Source organism: Polypterus senegalus, chromosome 6 (assembly GCF_016835505.1).
Source record: "Polypterus senegalus isolate Bchr_013 chromosome 6, ASM1683550v1, whole genome shotgun sequence".
NCBI classification, from domain to species: domain Eukaryota; kingdom Metazoa; phylum Chordata; class Cladistia; order Polypteriformes; family Polypteridae; genus Polypterus; species Polypterus senegalus.
In genome coordinates, this window is record NC_053159.1 from 5608151 (window position 1) to 5627286 (window position 19136).

The 19136-nt window shown below is 37.8% G+C and overlaps 1 protein-coding gene across 3 annotated transcripts in view; it reads right to left on the bottom strand.

The window, feature by feature from the left end:
- Positions 1–1617: 1617 nt before the first annotated feature.
- The window catches only part of rbm44 (RNA binding motif protein 44), a 71224-nt gene continuing 53705 nt past the window's right edge, over positions 1618–19136 (bottom strand). For all 3 annotated transcript variants that reach the window (XM_039754930.1, XM_039754928.1, XM_039754929.1), the window contains 8 exons: positions 18635–18678; positions 14045–14138; positions 13313–13352; positions 12729–12830; positions 8179–8261; positions 6737–6810; positions 2463–2694; positions 1618–2002 (listed from right to left, as the gene is read on the bottom strand). In XM_039754930.1, the coding sequence (XP_039610864.1) occupies positions 1757–2002; positions 2463–2694; positions 6737–6810; positions 8179–8261; positions 12729–12830; positions 13313–13352; positions 14045–14138; positions 18635–18678 (915 nt within the window). In that variant the 3' untranslated portion in view covers positions 1618–1756. The remainder of the gene's footprint in view (positions 2003–2462; positions 2695–6736; positions 6811–8178; positions 8262–12728; positions 12831–13312; positions 13353–14044; positions 14139–18634; positions 18679–19136) is intronic.

A 19136-nucleotide genomic window follows, 5' to 3' on the forward strand; every position in this document is an offset into this window, starting at 1 on the left:
CACCCTGCCTGATGAAGGGGCCTTAGCTGCCTCGAAAGCTTGCATTTGTAATTTATTTAGTTAGCCAATAAAAGGTGTAACTTCACCCTACTTTCTCCTGTATCAATCTATGGCTAACACGGTACAACACTCTACTGCTACGTGCATTTAGAAAAGATCAGTTATGAGGGGTTTACACTTGTATAAGAAATATTCATGATTGTGGCATGGCACTCTCTTCTCCATCACTATTTCTATTTTTTTTCTGGGGGATTTGCTCCCTTAATTGTATCTTCTTAATAACAATTCTGAATGAGCAGAGTAAACGTGGGAGGCAAAGGACACAAAAATGATGGAAAACTGCAACTACTTCATACTTAAAGCACCAAGATATCTATTTATAAATGTATACTTCATCAATAAAACCTAGCAAGGCCTGTTCTGAAATTGCATATGTTAGGCTTTTCAGTCTTCTTTGTCATCTGCCCCCATGTCTACTCCAAACTGAGGACTCCGTTTCTTGCTTAGGGAACAGGATGTTATGATACTCGGCAAAGGAGAACTCTGATGGGAATTACAGAGAGTGGGAGGAGCAAAGGACGGCACTGGGTTATAAAGGAAGGCGCAGTATCGGGTGGCGCAGTAGTGCAGGAGTAGCACTGGCACCTCACAACAAGGAGACCGGGCTTATGGCCCCAGTGCTCCCCCGCATAAAGTTATCCATGTTCTCCTTATCTCCACAATCCATAGGCATGCAGATTAGGTGAACTGGCATAGTTAAATGGGCACTAGTAAGTGGGTGTGTATTCACCCTGTCATGGACTAGCACCCTGCCTTGCACCTGAAGCTTGCTAGGATAGACTCCAGCTTTACTGTGACCCCTTTCTGGATTAGCAGGTTAAGAAATCTGATGGACATAACAGATAATTAGCCAATGGCTTCTTGGCAGGTTATGCTTAGCATTTCATCTTAGGTCTGCTGTGTGTGAAAGTTTCACGTGCTAAGAAGAAGAGGCTTATGTCACATTTTCTTACACTTGCCATTAAAAATATTTTTAGCTTTATTATTTATACCAAAAACATGGTCATAAAACCTATCAGTAATAGCAGTAGAAAAAACTTCTGCAGAAATCAAATAAGATGAAGATGTTCTTTATAGAACTGTTACAATATATTTGCTACTTTTTAGCTGCAATGACCAAATCACTCATTAAACCAGTCAAGACTTTCGCAAAACAGCTAAACAAAGGAATACACACTTTATACAAAATCTCACTTTGTGTTTGAAGTCAAAAAGAAAAAACCACATCTTAACAGGAAGGTAGTCTGCTATCGTGGATAAGATAATGGTCCGTAATATAAACTAATCTAATGTGCAAATCACTCAAATTGCTAAATATTTAACTACGGAAAAAAAAAAAAAGCTGCTTACCAAGTAAATTAAAGTATGCAAAAGAGGAGTATCTAATAACATTATGTATTAAAGAAGAGATGCCCCACTCATCCAGTAATACACTACTTAAAATAAATTAATGAATGATGGTGCATAAAAAAATGATTTGTGAAATTTAACAAATGTAAAGAGCACTAAAGGAGAGAAAAAAAAAAAAAAAAAAAAAAAAGTTTAAGACCTGGGGAATCAAAACATTCACCAAATAATAGGTGCGACTTTAATTGCTTACATTTCTCCCCTCGTTTTTTTAATGCTACAAAAGAAACTTTTATTATTAAATAACAGAAATGAGGTACTTGGTTAATGCAGTTAGAACAATTTGAATTCAAGCTAACGATTTGTACAATTTTGCAGATACAGTTTCCACAATGTTACTCAAATATAAACCATATAGTGAGCCCTTCAGTTCTTTTCTTAGGCTTGCAAGTGTCTCGGTAATCTTCTGAAGCTCAATATCTGGGTGAAGTTCAATTAACTTGTTCATAATTTTAGTATAACTTTCATAACCAGTGTAGAGCACATCCAATGATCTCGATACATCTGAAAGTTTCTGTCGTTGCCTCTTTGCTGCCTGGCAGGTTAAAGTTTAAAGGGAAAAAAAGATTACGTTTATTTCAATGACTTAGGAACACAACCCCTTTCTTTATAATTGGTTTAAGGCTTTCTAAAGTATAAAATTAAAACTCATATTTGAATCTTACAAATATTTGGGGATAGGCCAAGGAATTTCAAGATTGTTTTCCTTGCATAAAATGTTCTCAGTGTTAACTGCTCTATTTTGCAGACGTCCTATGCTTTGATAAAGCCACGCGTGGTGCATCGGTAAATATGAGCTCCAAGGTAAACATAACGGCAACACGGGATGAAGCTGTTCTTCCTGGGCTAAAATATTGCAAAATTAAGGTTGTTTATAAATATGGAAGATATCAATAAATAAATTAATGCATTTATATCTAGTAGTACTGATTGCTCTTACATATTAGAACTTAACTAAGACAATCCTAAAAAATAATATAAGCAAATGCAATTACCATACTAGCACCAACTGCTGCTCCAGGGGAATGGGTATATTTGGAAGAAGAACTCCTTTTGTCTCTCATTCCATACTCTGCACCACTTTCACTCCATAGAGCCGAGTGTTTCCTATATCCCAGAGTTCTAACAATGCTTACATTAATGGTTCGCCCATGTAAGCGTTTCCCATCCATTTCCGTTACTGCAATTTCTGCTAAGCTTGTATCACTGAATCGGATGAATGCTAACCTAGCAAAGTAAACCAAAATTGTTACTTAAATAGATCATTATTGTTTCTTACATTTTGTTAAAAACATTTGCAAAAAGATAGCTGCATTTATTTTAAAGGTATAGAACAATATGTTAAAGAAAAGGATGATTTATTTTATACCATTCCTTGCAATGCCATAATAGACTTACACAGTAAAAGAAAACAGGTTCTGTTTAAATTGCACAAGATTTTCTAATATTTGGATAGATGATTTATCAAATTTTGACAAAGGACATAAGTAAGCACTTCCAGTAATGTGAAGGGATTAAATGACTTTTACACAGGTTTTTTTTTGGGAACTAAAGTCTTTCTTTTAAAAATAGTTAATAGTTGTTTACTGTTTTATTCAGTAAAAAAGTTTGCATACACAGAACCTAATTGTTAAACTCTACTGAAACCAGCTTGAATACGGAATATGAAAAGACTTGTTTGTTGCAGATGGAAACATTACACATGATTGTGACAAGATTATACCCAAAAGTGACCGGAAAAGTGGAATGAAGACCCTCTATCCTCATTACTATACTGTTTTGAAATGAATAACCCCCTCCCTTCACCACTACATACAATTTCCATAAAAATGTTGCTGGTACACTAATCTATTAATCAACCTCACAAACGCCTTTACCCATTTATGAAAAGGACCCTGAGGCACTTAAACTGCTCTTAGCAGGAGCAGCCGCTCATCCATTATCAAAAGAACAAGTAACTTTTTTCCTCTTAAGAGAGGACGCTGATCTCAAATTACGAAGAGCAAATACTCAACACCATGTAACCCCTCTCCCCCCCCCACCTATATGAGAACCTTTTCAGAATGCACTGAAGATTATACCCTAATAAGGTCAAGAGGACAGTTATTTGCAGCTATCAGAAATGCAGCCTTGACCTTTCAAAACTGGATGCTTTCCAAATCTAAGCTGTGGCTGTCCAACAAAATCAGGCGAGGTGAGAAGGGCAAATCCTTGACAGAGTCCAATGCCCACACAACTCATGCTCTGATGACACAGGAAAACAATAATATGCAGAAATCCTATGACTTCAAGCATCTGTGAAAAGAGATGATCCACTGTTTATTGGCCACGATGGAATCCACATCAGTCCTCTTGAATCTGAGGGCTAATTCCTTACAGCAATCAGATGGAGCCAACAATGCCTCTCGCAATGCCTCCTCAGTGAACAGCATATTCAGCAAGTGTAGACTTGCCTCAAATTGATCTGTCCACCTGTCAACAATATTATACATTATGACCCAATTATCCCCAACATTGAGGCAAATAGCCTGGGCAACACCCTGCTTCCTCATACAAAGTCGTCATCTGGTTTGTCAGGGCAAACATACAGTGCATCCGGAAAGTATTCACAGCGCATCAGTTTTTCCACATTTTGTTATGTTACAGCCTTATTCCAAAATGGATTAAATTCATTTTTTTCCTCAGAATTTTACACACAACACCCCATAATGACAACGGGAAAAAAGTTTACTTGAGATTTTTCCAAATTTATTAAAAATAAAAAAAAACTGAGAAATCACATGTGCATAAGTATTCCCAGCCTTTGCCATGAAGCTCCAAACTGAGCTCAGGTGCATCCTGTTTCCCCTGATCATCCTTGAGATGTTTCTGCAGCTTCACTGGAGTCCACCTGTGGTAAATTCAGTTGACTGGACATGATTTGAAAGGCACACACCTGTCTATAGAAGGTCCCACAGTTGACAGTTCATGTCAGAGCACAAACCAAGCATGAAGTCAAAGGAATTGTCTGTAGACCTCCGAGACAGGATCGTCTCCAGGCACAAATCTGGGGAAGGTTACAGAAAAATGTCTGCTGCTTTGAAGGTCCCAATGAGCACAGTGGCCTCCATCATCCGTAAGTGGAAGAAGTTCCAAACCACCAGGACTCTTCCTAGAACTGGCCGGCCATCTAAACTGAGCGATCAGGAGAGAAGGGCCTTAGTCAGGGAGGTGACCAAGAACCCGATGGGTCACTCTGTCAGAGCTCCAGATGTCCTCTGTGGAGAGAGGAGAACCTTCCAGAAGGACAAAGATCTCTGCAGCAATCCACCAATCAGGCCTAGATTGGCCAGACGGAAGCCACTCCTTAGTAAAAGGCACATGGCAGCCCGCCTGGAGTTTGACAAAAGGCACCTGAAGGACTCTCAGAACATGAGAAACAAAATTCTCTGGTCTGATGAGACAAAGATCGAACTCTTTGGTGTGAATGCCAGGCATCACGTTTGGAGGAAACCAGGAACTGCTCATCACCAGGCCAATACCATCCCTACAGTGAAGCATGGTGGTGGCAGCATCAGGAACTGGGAGACTAGTCAGGATAAAGGGAAAGATGAGTGCAGCAATGTACAGAGACATCCTGGATGAAAACCTGCTCCAGAGCGCTCTTGACCTCAGACTGGGGCGACGGCTCATCTTTCAGCAGGACAACAACCCTAAACACACAGCCAAGATATCAAAGGAGTGGCTTCAGGACAACTCTGTGAATGTCCTTGAGTGGCCCAGCCAGAGCCCAGACTTGAATCCAAATGAACATCTCTGGAGATCTTAAAATGGCTGTGCACTGACGCTTCCCATCCAACCTGAAGGAGCTTGAGAGGTGCTGCAAAGAGGAATGGGCGAAACTGGCCAAGGATAGGAGTGCCAAGCTTGTGGCATCATATTCAAAAAGACTTGAGGCTGGAATTGCTGCCAAAGGTGCATCGACAAAGTATTGAGCAAAGGCTGTGAATACTTATGGACATGGGATTTCTCAGTTTTTTTATTTATAACAAATTTGCAAAAAACCTCAAGTAAACTTTTTTTCACGTTGTCATTATGGGGTGTTGTGTGTAGAATTCTGTGGAAAACAATGAATTTAATCCATTTTGGAATAAGGCTGTAACATCACAAAATGTGGAAAAAGTGATGTGCTGTGAATACTTTCCGGATGCACTGTAAGGCTGTGTTAAAATGATTTTCCATGGCCTCACTAAATTTTACCCACACACACACTTTGCTTTGGCCACAACTGCAGCTGAAATATTTTTAGAATGTCAGGCCCTCGCAATCAAATTTGGAGACCTTACTACTACTACTACTACTACTATTATACAGGAGGCCTATTTCTTCAACTTGTCAATTGTAATTATTGTTGGTGGCCACCAACCAATCCAGGAATATCTTTTACAAGACAAGTCCAACAACCTTCTGGTCACAGCTGTTTCCACTACTGAGGCCATAGCCAATTAGACTTTTTCAAGATGCAGGATTAGTTCATACATCAGTAACAGAGGCATTCACAGGTCTTCCCCAGCTTACCATCACTTTTCCTTAAGGTTTATCAAAATCAATCAGGCACTCAATCCATCTAAGCCAGCTCAATTTGTTGACAGCTTAACAAACTTAGTCAGGGAGTGTACCCAGGTGTGGCCTGTGATGGGCTAACATCTAGTCCACAATGGACTTCTGCCTTACATTTTTTTTTACTGCCAGGACAGGCTCTACAAACCTTAAAACTGGATCATGAATGTAAAGAAAATGGATTGATGGAAGGAATTTACTTTATTGTAAAACCATTCTTACATAGGATCAAAACAAACGTTTTTAATTTTCATTTTGCAAAGAACATTCTCTTCATGTTTCCACAGTACTCAATGAAAACTGTGTATTGATCCCTCCTTTCAATGTTAGATTGACAGATGTAATTGTGTCTTTACGTGGGCCAATCTGTTATTGTTACATATAAGGAAACAGTAAAGTGTTTCAACTAACAAATCAGAGATACTACAATATTTAAATACTAAAATTACCTGCTGACTAACAATTATCATTTTTTTAAATATTAAAATTTGTAACAAAGTCCTGATGAAAAGATGTGTTAAATATCACTTTTAACCCAGCAAAATTTAAATGCTTTGAAATGGGCTGAATGCTACTGCACTAAGTACTAAAGCACACTATGCAAATGACAACCTTTGTGACCATAAATGTATCAAATACAGTGCATTTTTCTACACTGTTTAATAGTTACCTTGAATTACATGAAGCTTTAGCCATCAAAACCTCTGAGGCTTTGTACTTTTCAAATACCACCATCAGGTCTTTCTATATAAAATAAAATACAAAACAAAATATTTGAAAACGAGTAAGTTCAGCGAAAATCTACAATTTACAGGACAAAGGCTTGTTAGGTTGTTAATCTAACATTTAAATATAGCAATTCACGGTTTTCAACACAGGTTTAAAACTGGCCATAAACAGCTAATGCTAAAAAAGGTACTGCATTCTAGTACTTTAACAAATTGCTTTTTTAAAAAACATACAGCAGTTTATTAATGCTTAGCAGTGCAGGCGGACAAAAATCCTAATGCTAGGATTTTATTTTACATGTGTTAAAATATTTTTCATTCACATACACACGCACACTCATATACACATTTATGGCCAACGGTCAGGAGCCAAAAAAAAAAACACTAGGGTAATTATGTTCTAGAAATTGCCAAAACCTGCCATTAGAGGTCACAAAGGCCACATGCCTTTTGTTCATCATGGTCTTGCAGTGGCACAGTCAATGATACACTCTGGATAGAAGCAGTGATAGAAGCAGTGGCGGAGCTGCAGAAATACCCACTCTCTTGGCCGTCTTCCTTTCTATACTGATGTTACAACCAACAAATTGCCACAAACTAGCAACAAGAAAAAAATCATTGCGCTCACAGTGTTCCAGTCTCGAGTACACCGATTGGTTACATCACACAGCACAGTTCTGAAGCTGCGCTTCATGCAGCTGGCACATCTTTCTTTTTTTGCGAACTGTGCAGATGGATCACACTTCTTTCTTTCATCAAGAAGATAGAAAATCCTCGTAATTAGTAACAAGTATGTCACTAAAATTTTTTCACAGGGCCTGTTAAGCCCCCTTTTCTTTTTAAATCTGTGCTGCTCTAGGTAGCTACTACATATGCATTTGGCCTGCACCGCTCCACTTAAGGACCTAGTGTGCGGCTGCAGAGACTCAAAGATCAGTTTGTGCTACTCCGAACTGGCAGTTAAAGTAAGCGTACCGATGGCCCACAGTACCTCATTTGCAATGACTTGTACACTTTGTGACTGATATATGGCCAATCTGACATGTATCCAAAATGGCTGGTTCCAATTGTTGGCATATAACTGTATGAGTATATGTTTAACTCTTTCATCACAGTTCTAAATAATCTGATAAATTTGTTTTAAATGTTTTTTTTCACCCTTACCTGATCAAAACCATTGGTATTCTTTGCTTAACCAAATATATCACAAGGAATATCTTTTCCTCTTTTAAACAGTTATTAATTGAAATAAAGCAATAATCTTCAGATGTTACTTAGATCAAATAGGAATGAGAAAAATTGGTTAAATGTGAATTTATAAAAAAATTTCTAAACCATCTACTTCAAACGAAGATGAACACCACACACACACACACACAATTACCTTAGACATTGTCACAGGAACACCTTCCACACAGATAAAGTCTTGTAGGCCATGTCCTCCCACACATGTATCCACTTCACAATCTGCCAAAAAACTAATACTGATGAAAATACATATACAAGAAACTTACAAAAATCATGAAAGCACATGAATAATGCCAACACAGTACTCAAATACACTGTAAACAATTCTCACAGCTTTGCTCTGCATCAGGCAAAATTTCAGTATTAATGTCTGTATGGGGAATTTAGTAGATTCTTCTATTGTGACAAAGCCTGAAGGTCTTGCCAAGCTGAAACAGAAGTATAGTGAATTCTGAGAAAGCTGAAAGGCAAAGCAGGATATGGAGAGTTTTGTCAAGTTAGAAAGGGAAGCTTTTTATTCCCATAGGAACTGACCTTTGCGTGTTAATGATTTAGTAACATTCCAGTGTTTTTTTTTTTTTAAATGTTCACTGCTCTGCTACTAAATGGCCAGGTATGTGCACTTAAATTTGGTGAGCGGGTGGGGTGGGAGAAGAGTGACTACTATTTACTAGACTTTTCTAGACTGAAGCTTTGGTAAAGACCTTAGCTTTTTCTACCAAGAATTCTCTCTTGTCATTTTTCAGTCGAGTATGTACACATACACACACCTCACCCAATCACCCACAACATTAAAACCCACCTGCCTAATATATGTAGGTCCCCCTCGTGACAGTAAAACAGCTCTGACCCATCAAAGCATGGACTCCACTTGACTACTGAAAATGTCTTGTGGTATCTGGCACCAAGACCTTAACAGCAGATTCTTTAAGTCTTGTAAAATCTAAGGTGGTACATCCATAGATCAGACTTGTTTTTTTCTAGCACATCCCACAAATACTTGATTGGACTGAGATCTGGTACTTTTGGAAACTAAGTAAATGCCTTGAATTTTTATGTGACGTTTCTCAAACCACTCCAGAGAGATTTTTGTAGGAGGGCAGGGCACACTGTCCTGCTGAAGAATACCATTGCCATGAAGAGATGTAGGTGTCTGCAACTATCTTTAGTTAGGTGCTACGTGTCAAAGTAACACCCACATGAATGCCAAGATTCAAAGAGTCCCAGCAGAACGTTGCCCAGAGAATCACACTGCCTCTGCTGGCTTTGTCTTCTTCCCATAGTGCATTCTGCTGCCATCACTTCCCCAGGTAAATGATGCACATGCACCTGGCCATCCACATGGTCCGAAAGAAAATCAGACCACACCACCTTCTTCCATTGCTCCATGGTCCACATCTGATGCCCACGTGCCTATTGTAAGAGGTTTTGGCAGTGGGCAGGGGTCAAACATGGGCTCTTTGACCGATCTGTGGCTATACAACCTCATACACAGAAGGCCGTGATGCACTTTGTGTTCTAACATTATTCTCTCATGGTCAGCGTCATATCTTTCAGCAATTTGAGCTACAGTAGCTGTTCTGTGGGATTTGGACCAGTTGTCTTAGCTTTTGCTCTCCATTCACATTGAGCTTTGGGCACTAAAACTCTGATGCAGGTTCACCGGTTGTCCTTTCTAGGTCCACATTTATTAGGCACTAGCACTGCATACCGGGGACACTCCTGCAAAACCCGTTGTTTTGGAGATGCTCTGCTCCAGTCATCTAGCCATCACAATTTGGCCCTTGACAAAGTCACTTAGATAATTACACTTGCCAATTTTTCCTGGTTCCACTTTTTCCTATTCACTTGCTGTCTAAAATGTCCCACAGCTTGATGGGTGCCACTTTAACAATATATTCAATGTTATTCACTTCATCTGGCAGTGGTTTTAATATTGTGGCTGGTTGGTGTAGGTGTGTGTGTATATATCTATTCTATATATACTTAAAACCCTAAGCCTAAAAGTGCAACGGCGACATTTTTATGTCACATTTTAAATTGGGCTTATTTTAAACCCTACATACAGTGGGATGCAAAAGTTTGGGCAACCTTGTTAATAGTCATTATTTTCCTGTATAAATCATTGGTTGTTACGATAAAAAATGTCAGTTAAATATATCATATAGGAGACACACACAGTGATATTTGAGAAATGAAATGAAGTTTATTGGATTTACAGAAAGTGTGCAATAATTGTTCAAACAAAATCAGGCAGGTGCATAAATCTGGGCACCGTTGTCATTTTATTGATTCCCAAACTTTTAGAACTAATTATTGGAACTCCAATTGGCTTGGTAAGCTCAGTGACCCCTGACCTACATACACATGTGAATCCGAGTATTTAAGGGGGTCCATTGTAAGTGTCCCTCCTCCTTGAATTTTCTCTGAAGAGTAGCAACATGGGGGTCACAAAACAACTCTCAAATGACCTGAAAACAAAGATTGTTCACCATCATGGTTTATGGGAAGGATACAGAAAGCTGTCCCAGAGATTGAAGCTGTCTGTTTCCACAGTTAGGAACATATTGAGGAAATGGAAGACCGCAGGCTCAGTTCAAGTTAAGGCTCGAAGTGGCAGACCAAGAAAGATTTCGGAGAGACAGAAGCGACGAATGGTGGGAACAGTCAGAGTCAACCCACAGACCAGCACCAAAGACCTACAACATCATCTTGCAGCAGATGGAGTCACTGTGCATCGTTCAACCATTCGGCACACTTTACACAAGGAGATGCTGTATGCGAGAGTGATGCAGAGAAAGCACAAACAGAGCCGCTTGAGGTCTGCTCAAGCACATTTGGACAAGCCAGCTTCATTTTGGAATTAGGTGCTGTGGACTGATGAAACTAAAATGGAGTTATTTGGGCATAACAAGGGGCGTTATGCATGAAGGAAAAAGATCACAGTATTCCAAGAAAAACATCTGCTACCTACAGTAAAATATGGTGGTGGTCCCATCATGCTGTGGGGCTGTGTGGCCAGTGCAGGGACTGGGAATCTTGTCAAAGTTGAGGGACGCATGGATTCCACTCAGTATCAGCAGATTCTGGAGACCAATGTCCAGGAATCAGTGACAAAGCTGAAGCTGTGCCGGGGCTGGATCTTTCAACAAGACAAGGACCCGAAACACTGCTCAAAATCCACTAAGGCATTCATGCAGAGGAACAAGTAGAACGTTCTGGAATGGCCATCTCAGTCCCCAGACCTGAATAGAATTGAAAATCTGTGGTGTGAGTTACAGAGAGCTGTCCATGCTCGGAAGCCATCAAACCTGAATGAACTCGAGATGTTTTGTAAAGAGGAATGGTCCAAAATACCTTCAACCACAATCCAGACTCTCATTGGAACCTACAGGAAGCGTTTAGAGGCTGTAATTTCTGCAAAAGACGGATCTACTAAATATTGATTTCATTTATTTTTGTGGTGCCCAAATTTATGCACCTGCCTGATTTTGTTTGAACAATTATTGCACACTTTCTGTAAATCCAATAAACTTCATTTCACTTCTCAAATATCACTGTGTGTGTCTCCTATATGATATATTTAACTGACATTTTTTGGTATCATTCTTTTCAGAATTTATCAAATGTTAATGTGATGTTGCTAGATTTTCAGATTCTTATTCCGTTTTTACATTATAAACTAAAAAATATAAAGAACTCGCACCTCTCGAGACGGGACTTTGTGCCAAAAGATTTAACCATGCCCAGGGCCGGAAATAAAAACACAAAGAGTAGGACATGCTACTATGTTTTATTAAAAAAATATATCCTAAGAGGATATTTGGTACCTTTCACGTTAGGTGCATGTTCACAGGTGATCTGATAGCATGATTAAAAAAAAGTATCCAATAAAAATTTCTTTACCTACTGACAAATGACCTAAATTGCAACCGGTTCAAACTAAATAGGACAGATGTGTATGTATAAATAGTATAATTTCAAATTGTACTCAACAGATTATTAGTTTCTTTTGAATGTCACTGGCTATGTCGAATGGTAACAGGGCCTAAGACAGCCCACATGAATGTCTCTAATGCCTTAACTAACATGCCAAGACCTTCATGCTTAGTAATAAAAGGACCACTACAAAGATGCATTGAGCTCACCCCTAAAAATGTATTAATGCTCATCTGAATAAAGGATTCCTAAATTTTGTCCTGAATGTAACCATCTCATAGCATGTGAACTGTCAGTATGTAATGTGCTCATCGTCCATCAAGGATGCTGATGTAGCTCCAGTGACTAAGCGGATCATTTTAATTACCTGCTTCATGGTCTGTCTGTCTACCATAGCTCAGCTTCCATAACATACTGTGATGCAAGTAGTTAATATGCCATCCACTGTACATCTGTATAAATTAGTAATAACTTAGAGAACCAATCTATCTCCTTAACCCTCACCCCAAAAAATTGCTTTTTTTTAAATTGTTAATGATACTTTAAATATAATTAAAAAAAAATATGTGTTTCACTTGCCACACTAGAATGGACATTGTATATCATAAAAAAAAAATCTCTTCATTATGGAAGCTACAGTGTTATAGTTTTACTTTAGTGTAGAAATATGCACATCATTTCCAAAGTACTGCATATTTTTTCATTCATCTTGCATAATACAGAAATGAATAGGGAACACATACATACCCTTTACGTTCACTGTCTCCACATGGGCTGGGTCATCTAAACCTTCAAGATGCTCAAGAGCATCAAACCAAACTTCACTTGAACAGTTTTCTTTGTTAAGATCTAACAATAAATGCATGAATAAAAATATTAAATCATGAACATAAGAGCACAAACAGGTAATCTCACCACTTGCACCACAGTGAAAAGTGTTTGCTTAATTCTTTTTGAATTTTGCTATCCTTGGCAGATTTCACAAGCTTACTTACTATACCATAATCATTGTTTTCTACATTCATTTGATTCCCAAACCACTCATGTACAGATTCGTGACGGCTTGGTTTTGTTCTACTAGGACATGGGGCAGTAGGGAAACCATGGCTGCATATAGTTAGAATAAAACCTTTACTATGCAGGACTTGTGGGGTTCTTGTTACCTACTGTACTAGTTTGTAATTATGCCTCACCCCTTTATTATCAACCCTCTGTGTGTCGTCAAACAAATTACTATTTTTAATTAAGGCTTTTGTAAATTTCCAAGGCTGAGCAGACAACTGGAGGTGGCACACTCACTTAAATGTATTGCTAAGTAAGTCATACAGTACCTTCAGCCGCACTTGGACACAATTCATCTTTCTGCATAAGCTGCATACATAAAAAGACATTCAAGTGTCAGCATAAGAGGTAAACCAACCCAAATTTTAATTTGCAAACTTTGTATTGGATCTGCCATGCTGAACTTCAGACTGTATAGATCAGTGTTGGCTCCTTCAACTTCAAGTTAAGTAACAAAAGCCTTTATTTATTTACTAAATTAAACTTCATATAATCTCTTCAGGCATTAGGTAAAGAATAGTAGTGATTTTTTAGTGCACAGAGAAAACTGATAATGCAAATGCATAAGCACAAACAGGAAAAAAAGAGAAAACCTCAGACAAAAATACTTACATTTGTGGTACAAAGATGACTTAAACTTGTTTGCATTTCCTTCCTTTACTGGTAAAACTTGAAGAGCATGCATATAAGAGATGAAACCCTGACTTTACATAGAATCTTCAATTAAGGTGCCATACTTGGTCATAAAAGAAATGTGTAAAAGATGCTCAGAAAATTGGCTGCTGGAAACTTGACTTGTTAATTGACAAATTTTCCCAACTTATTTTTATTATGGCTGCAACTCCATGTGATAACCTCGAGCTAACAGCGTCTAAACAGAAAAATTACTTTTTACTTGACTATCTCAAAACTTCTTTAACCCGGAAATTGCAAAACGTTAAGTGTTCGGCATAGCAAGCTAAAAAAAAAAGGGGTCATTTAAATACTCAGAAAATACATACCTGTAAAGTCAGAGATCTGCTGTGTTCCACATGTATGCCTGTAGTTTCCCTTTTTGTGTCTTTCTGAGTGGGCAAACTACAACATTCTTCATCACTTTTGAAACAGTAACTCAATTATAAGTCAGTAAGTAAAAATGAACATTTAACAGTAATACTTAATAAAGATAGACTATTTAGAGAGGTTATTGATTTAAATGCTATATTCTGTACATTTAAACAATTGTGATACATTTACAGTATTGACCCTGGGACCACATAATCGTTATTTATGAACAGAAGAGTGTGGTAGTCTATAGAGCACCAATAGAAATTTGAAACACACATCTAGGTGCTGAGTTGAGATTGCATACATACATATTAGAAGAATGCACATTCACACAATTTAACAAAAATACTTTATTTTTGACACACCACTATTTTTAAAGAAGTCTTGCTGCCCCATCACTTTACTGTATGTGTCACTTTTTCACTCAGAGCTTGGACTTGCTTTACTTCACTGTGTAAATGGTGCAGGGTATTTTGCAGGGAAACTTTAATTTCTCTGAGCATTTAGATAAATTTTCATTTTATACTATTATTACTATGTCTGACTATAAAGATGATGAAATGTTTTGTCTGCTTGCTGAAGATCACATGTGTGACCTTGATTAGATTATAAAAAAGACTGAAATGTAAAGATAGAAAAAAATGTGCCTAAGCCTCAGTGTAGCTTCAGGCATTAGAACTGGCAAGTGGCTGTACACATATGAAAAATATTAAATTAAGTCTACTAAGGATAGATGACTTTGCTGCAGAGAAGGGGTCTTACTGCTAGTGCTGCTAGAAAAACAGTAGTGTCCAGCGGTGAGCCTGGTGATTACTTAACAGGCATCATCAGTCACCGAGTTTTAGAAATATTTTGAGAAAAAGAAAAAAACACAATTGAAGGTGAAAGGGCTAAAGAGACAGCACTTTTAATAGAGCATGTGTCAGTACAGCAAACAAACATCACTTAGGCCTCCCAGAAAGCACCACAGGACTGTGTGGAGATTCCACATTTTACTGTGTTTGTGAGGAAGGTTTTGTCAGGTTCTCCAGTTTGCCTTTCAAACAAATTACATGCATGATACAATGTGGCCACTCTACTTATTCATTTTCATTTCACATCTTGTGTAAGTTCACTTTCAAACCATTTTAGCTGAAATGTACTGTTTTTTCTAAATAACTAAAGACCCATGCTTTACATTACTTGTGATGTTTTACTCTGCTTGCCAATTTGCAAAGCAGCCCTTGTTATATAATGACTATGTGAAAACTCTATCCACACCTGTCGCTTCCATTTCATGTTTCCTTTGGTGCCCCAGGGACCACCATTACATAAAATGTCTTCTCCAGCAGCTTGTAATTTATAGTAAAATCTTCAGTTAAGACCACAAATTTCAAGTTATAATTGTAAAAAAAATAAAAAACCTAATAATTCTTCCTGAACTACAGTGGGTTGAAAATATTCAAATTTTGTTGCTTTACAGCCTAAAAATGAACACACAAAAATATTTTTCAGCTTTATTTAGTCAAAGTCAAATTTAAACTTTATCAGTTTTTTTATTTATTATAATTTTTCTGAAATATTATACCTTTGACTTGGGTGTTATAAGCTGCACTGAGTAAATAAAGCTGAAAAAGAATGTGCGTCAGTGTTTCATTTTAGACTGTAAAACAACAAAATTCATATTTTTAAGGGGCTATTATTTTCTATACACAACAAAACAAGTTGATGAAAATCAAATACTACATCTCTAACAATCACAACAAGAAAAATATATAAAACCGTTAATAAAAAGCAACATGGAAGATCATTAACATTCTGTCCTTTGTTACACTATAAGCAAGGTAAGTACGTACAGACTTGGAAAGAGAGACAAAACAGGCCAGGGATAAAGCCATAGTACCTGGCCTGAGCTAAGCAGTGCATTAGAAGATTGTACATTACAGAAGTATACTTCCAAGCAGAGAATGTAGAGCAGTGTGTACTGAATCTGTCCTGAATAGGTGCCAATTACACGCAATTCAGTACTGTGCAACAGAACATAATTTAGATAGGGGATAGACAAAGAAGTAAGGAAAACTAAGAATTCCAATAGGTAAGTCTGCCTATGATTGCAAAAAGCTAGCGAGTGTTAATGTTTCAAGGTTTAATGAACTTCATTACGAGTGCCCATATTTATCAAGCATCCCAGCATTACTCCTATGAATTATATAAAAAGTCCTCCTAGGAGAAGTACCGTATATACTCGCGTTTAAGTTCTCCCGTGGATAAGATAGAGCTTGATTTTACCATATAATTTCCAGTATATTGTAATGTCGGTTGTATGGGTTGAATGTGGAAAACTCATGCTATTGGTCCAAGAGATTACGATATGCCAACGCCCACCTGAGAGAATAACCACAGAGCATACTGCCTTTGTTTTCTATGTATTGTGTCTACGTGACCACACGGTAATACCCGAACTATTTCAAAGTGACGTTTGCACTGTTTTGTGCTTTCTGTATCTCACACCCTCATGCACCTTTATCGTAAGAGCATCCCTTATCTACGATGGAGAATTCGATCAGAAGAAAATATGAAGCCTGGTTTTAAATTACATGTTCTCCCCGTGTCTGCGTGGGTTTTCTCCGGGTACTCCAGTTTCCTCCCACGTTCCAAAGACATGCAGGTTAGGTGGACTGGTGATTCTAAATTGTCCCTAGTGTGTTGCGTTGAAGTGTTGAAAGAAATTGGTAACTGCGCTGCTGCAACAAAATTCAATGCGTCTGAGAAACTGGTGCAAGATTGGAGGAAGCATGAAGATGTAAAAAAAAAAAATTAATTTAATTGGCGCATTTTTCAACGGGCATATAAGTTGGGGTCTGATTTTACATGTTTCAAGACCCAACTTATACACAAGTATATGCGGTATTTGTCTTATCTTTGAGTAGGACATGAGAAACAGTTCTGAAGCATCCTTCACCTATTCCCAGTATTTGTCTCAATTTTATGGCACCCCAGGAAGACTTCAGTACAAATACTAATATTCAAAGGGACGCAATTACATTTGACTAAAAGGTTTATGCCACTTTAATGTACTCCTCTAGTCATGTGTTGAACCGGGCAACTTCATCACAACAACAAGAATAATAGTGTAACAAGCATGGAGATGGGAAGACCAAGACACAAACCGAATGAGAGTTAAGCTTGATAATGAGTGTTTTTTTTGTTTTGTTTTTTTTAAAACAGCCATGTTTTCAGACAAATTACATTCCTGCTGTTTAGGCCTAGTGAAAATCCTTGTAAAATAATAAGTTACTGAAACTAGTAATCACTAATCTTGTGCTGTTTCTGTAGTCACATTCACTCTTCAACTGTCCACAGATTGTTCCTGCATGTCTGCCATGTCTCTCTCTCTCTTTCTCTGTAATACCCCCTTATCATCTGCAACACTCTAATACTCCGGGAGTCTCCATCAGCCTTTTTTTTTTTTTTTTAAAAACCTTCCTGGGTTGTTGAAATGTAACGTGAATATTCCAGGGGTTCACAAAATGCAAAGTTTGGTGTATTGGTGTGACATTTCGCTGTAAATTTCACATCAACCCTGCCTATCTTCAGAGTAATATACTGCTACAATACCGTTTAAATCCAAGAACACAGGTGTGATGATACTGCGACATCACTTGCGATTTACATGTGTGTTCAGTGAGCTTTACATACATGCTGTTGATCACACCAGCTCCAAAAAAAAAGCAATCTGCATGAGTACAACTTGCTTGTACATTACCTCACAAGGTGTGGTGGAGAAATGTAAAAAATATGTACATTACTCACATGTTAAGGGTGTTCAAAAAATCTGATAAATCTCGGTTATGACATATCCAAATCATTACTACTGCAAATCTGTATTATTCCACTTGGACAAAAAATGTTAATGTTACCGAATTTAATTTCGGCCGACAGTGTATTGTCTCTTCGTACAGACGAAGCAATCACATAATGTACATGATTTGTTATCAATATTATTCCATCTCTCTTTTTACAAGTTTATCATTGTCCAGGATGCAAAAAATCTTGTAATTTCCAGAAGGTGTCTACTGATTTCTGCCCAAATGGCATCTATGGCAGCTCCAATCAAATCAGGACAGTTAAATCCTAAATTAGGATAATCAATAAAAATTCTGATAAAACCACTATTACTCCGACTCCTGATAGTAGACCAAATCTGAGTCAGTTAAAGCGGTTTTCTTACTCTGAGATGCTTGATAAACACAGAAACATACTTCTACTTACTGTAAATGTAGCCCCTGAAATATTTAATCCACATAGAATGTATATTTCTAATATGAAGCAGATAATTAGTGGTTAAGGTGACAGCAGTAACTGGGACAGAAACAAACCAGCACATTAGCTGTCCTCAGTATCTACTAAGTGCAGCTTGCAAAAGACCAATTTGCTGTCAAGGTACAACTTTTTAAGTTTGCTAACAATTATTCTGGGTTTCAGGGTTAGGGCAAAGCTACCACATTTGACAAAAAGGCTAACAAACACTATGACCAGATAAAACAATGTTTTCAAGTACATACCTAATACTTTTCTCATTTGTACACGAAAGCTGACCCGTCAGGATCTAAAAATAAAATCACCATGTTCAATCTAAGCCATTAATACATACTAAACATTAAAAATACTTTTTTGCAGATTAAGTATCAGTGATGTATTAAATAGCTTAAAAATGTGCTTGAAAGATAACAGATGTTTTGGATATATAACCTGTCAAAGAGCCATTGTTAGGTAATGTCGAATAATGATAGTGCCATTAACTGACCATCAACCAACCAATGTGTGACATCTCTGGGCAGTGGTTTACCCTACTGATTCAACATTTTTGGGTTTGAATCCTATGCCCAATCATTTTTTACGTGGAGTTTACATATTCTATACGGGGTAATTTTTCTACCAATGACCCCAGGAACATGTGGAAAGGCATCACAGATTATAACAGCAAAAAGGCAGAGTACCCCATCAATGTAAAAGTGGACCCTCATCAATATGCTTATAGGAAGAACTGCTCTACTGCTAACACCG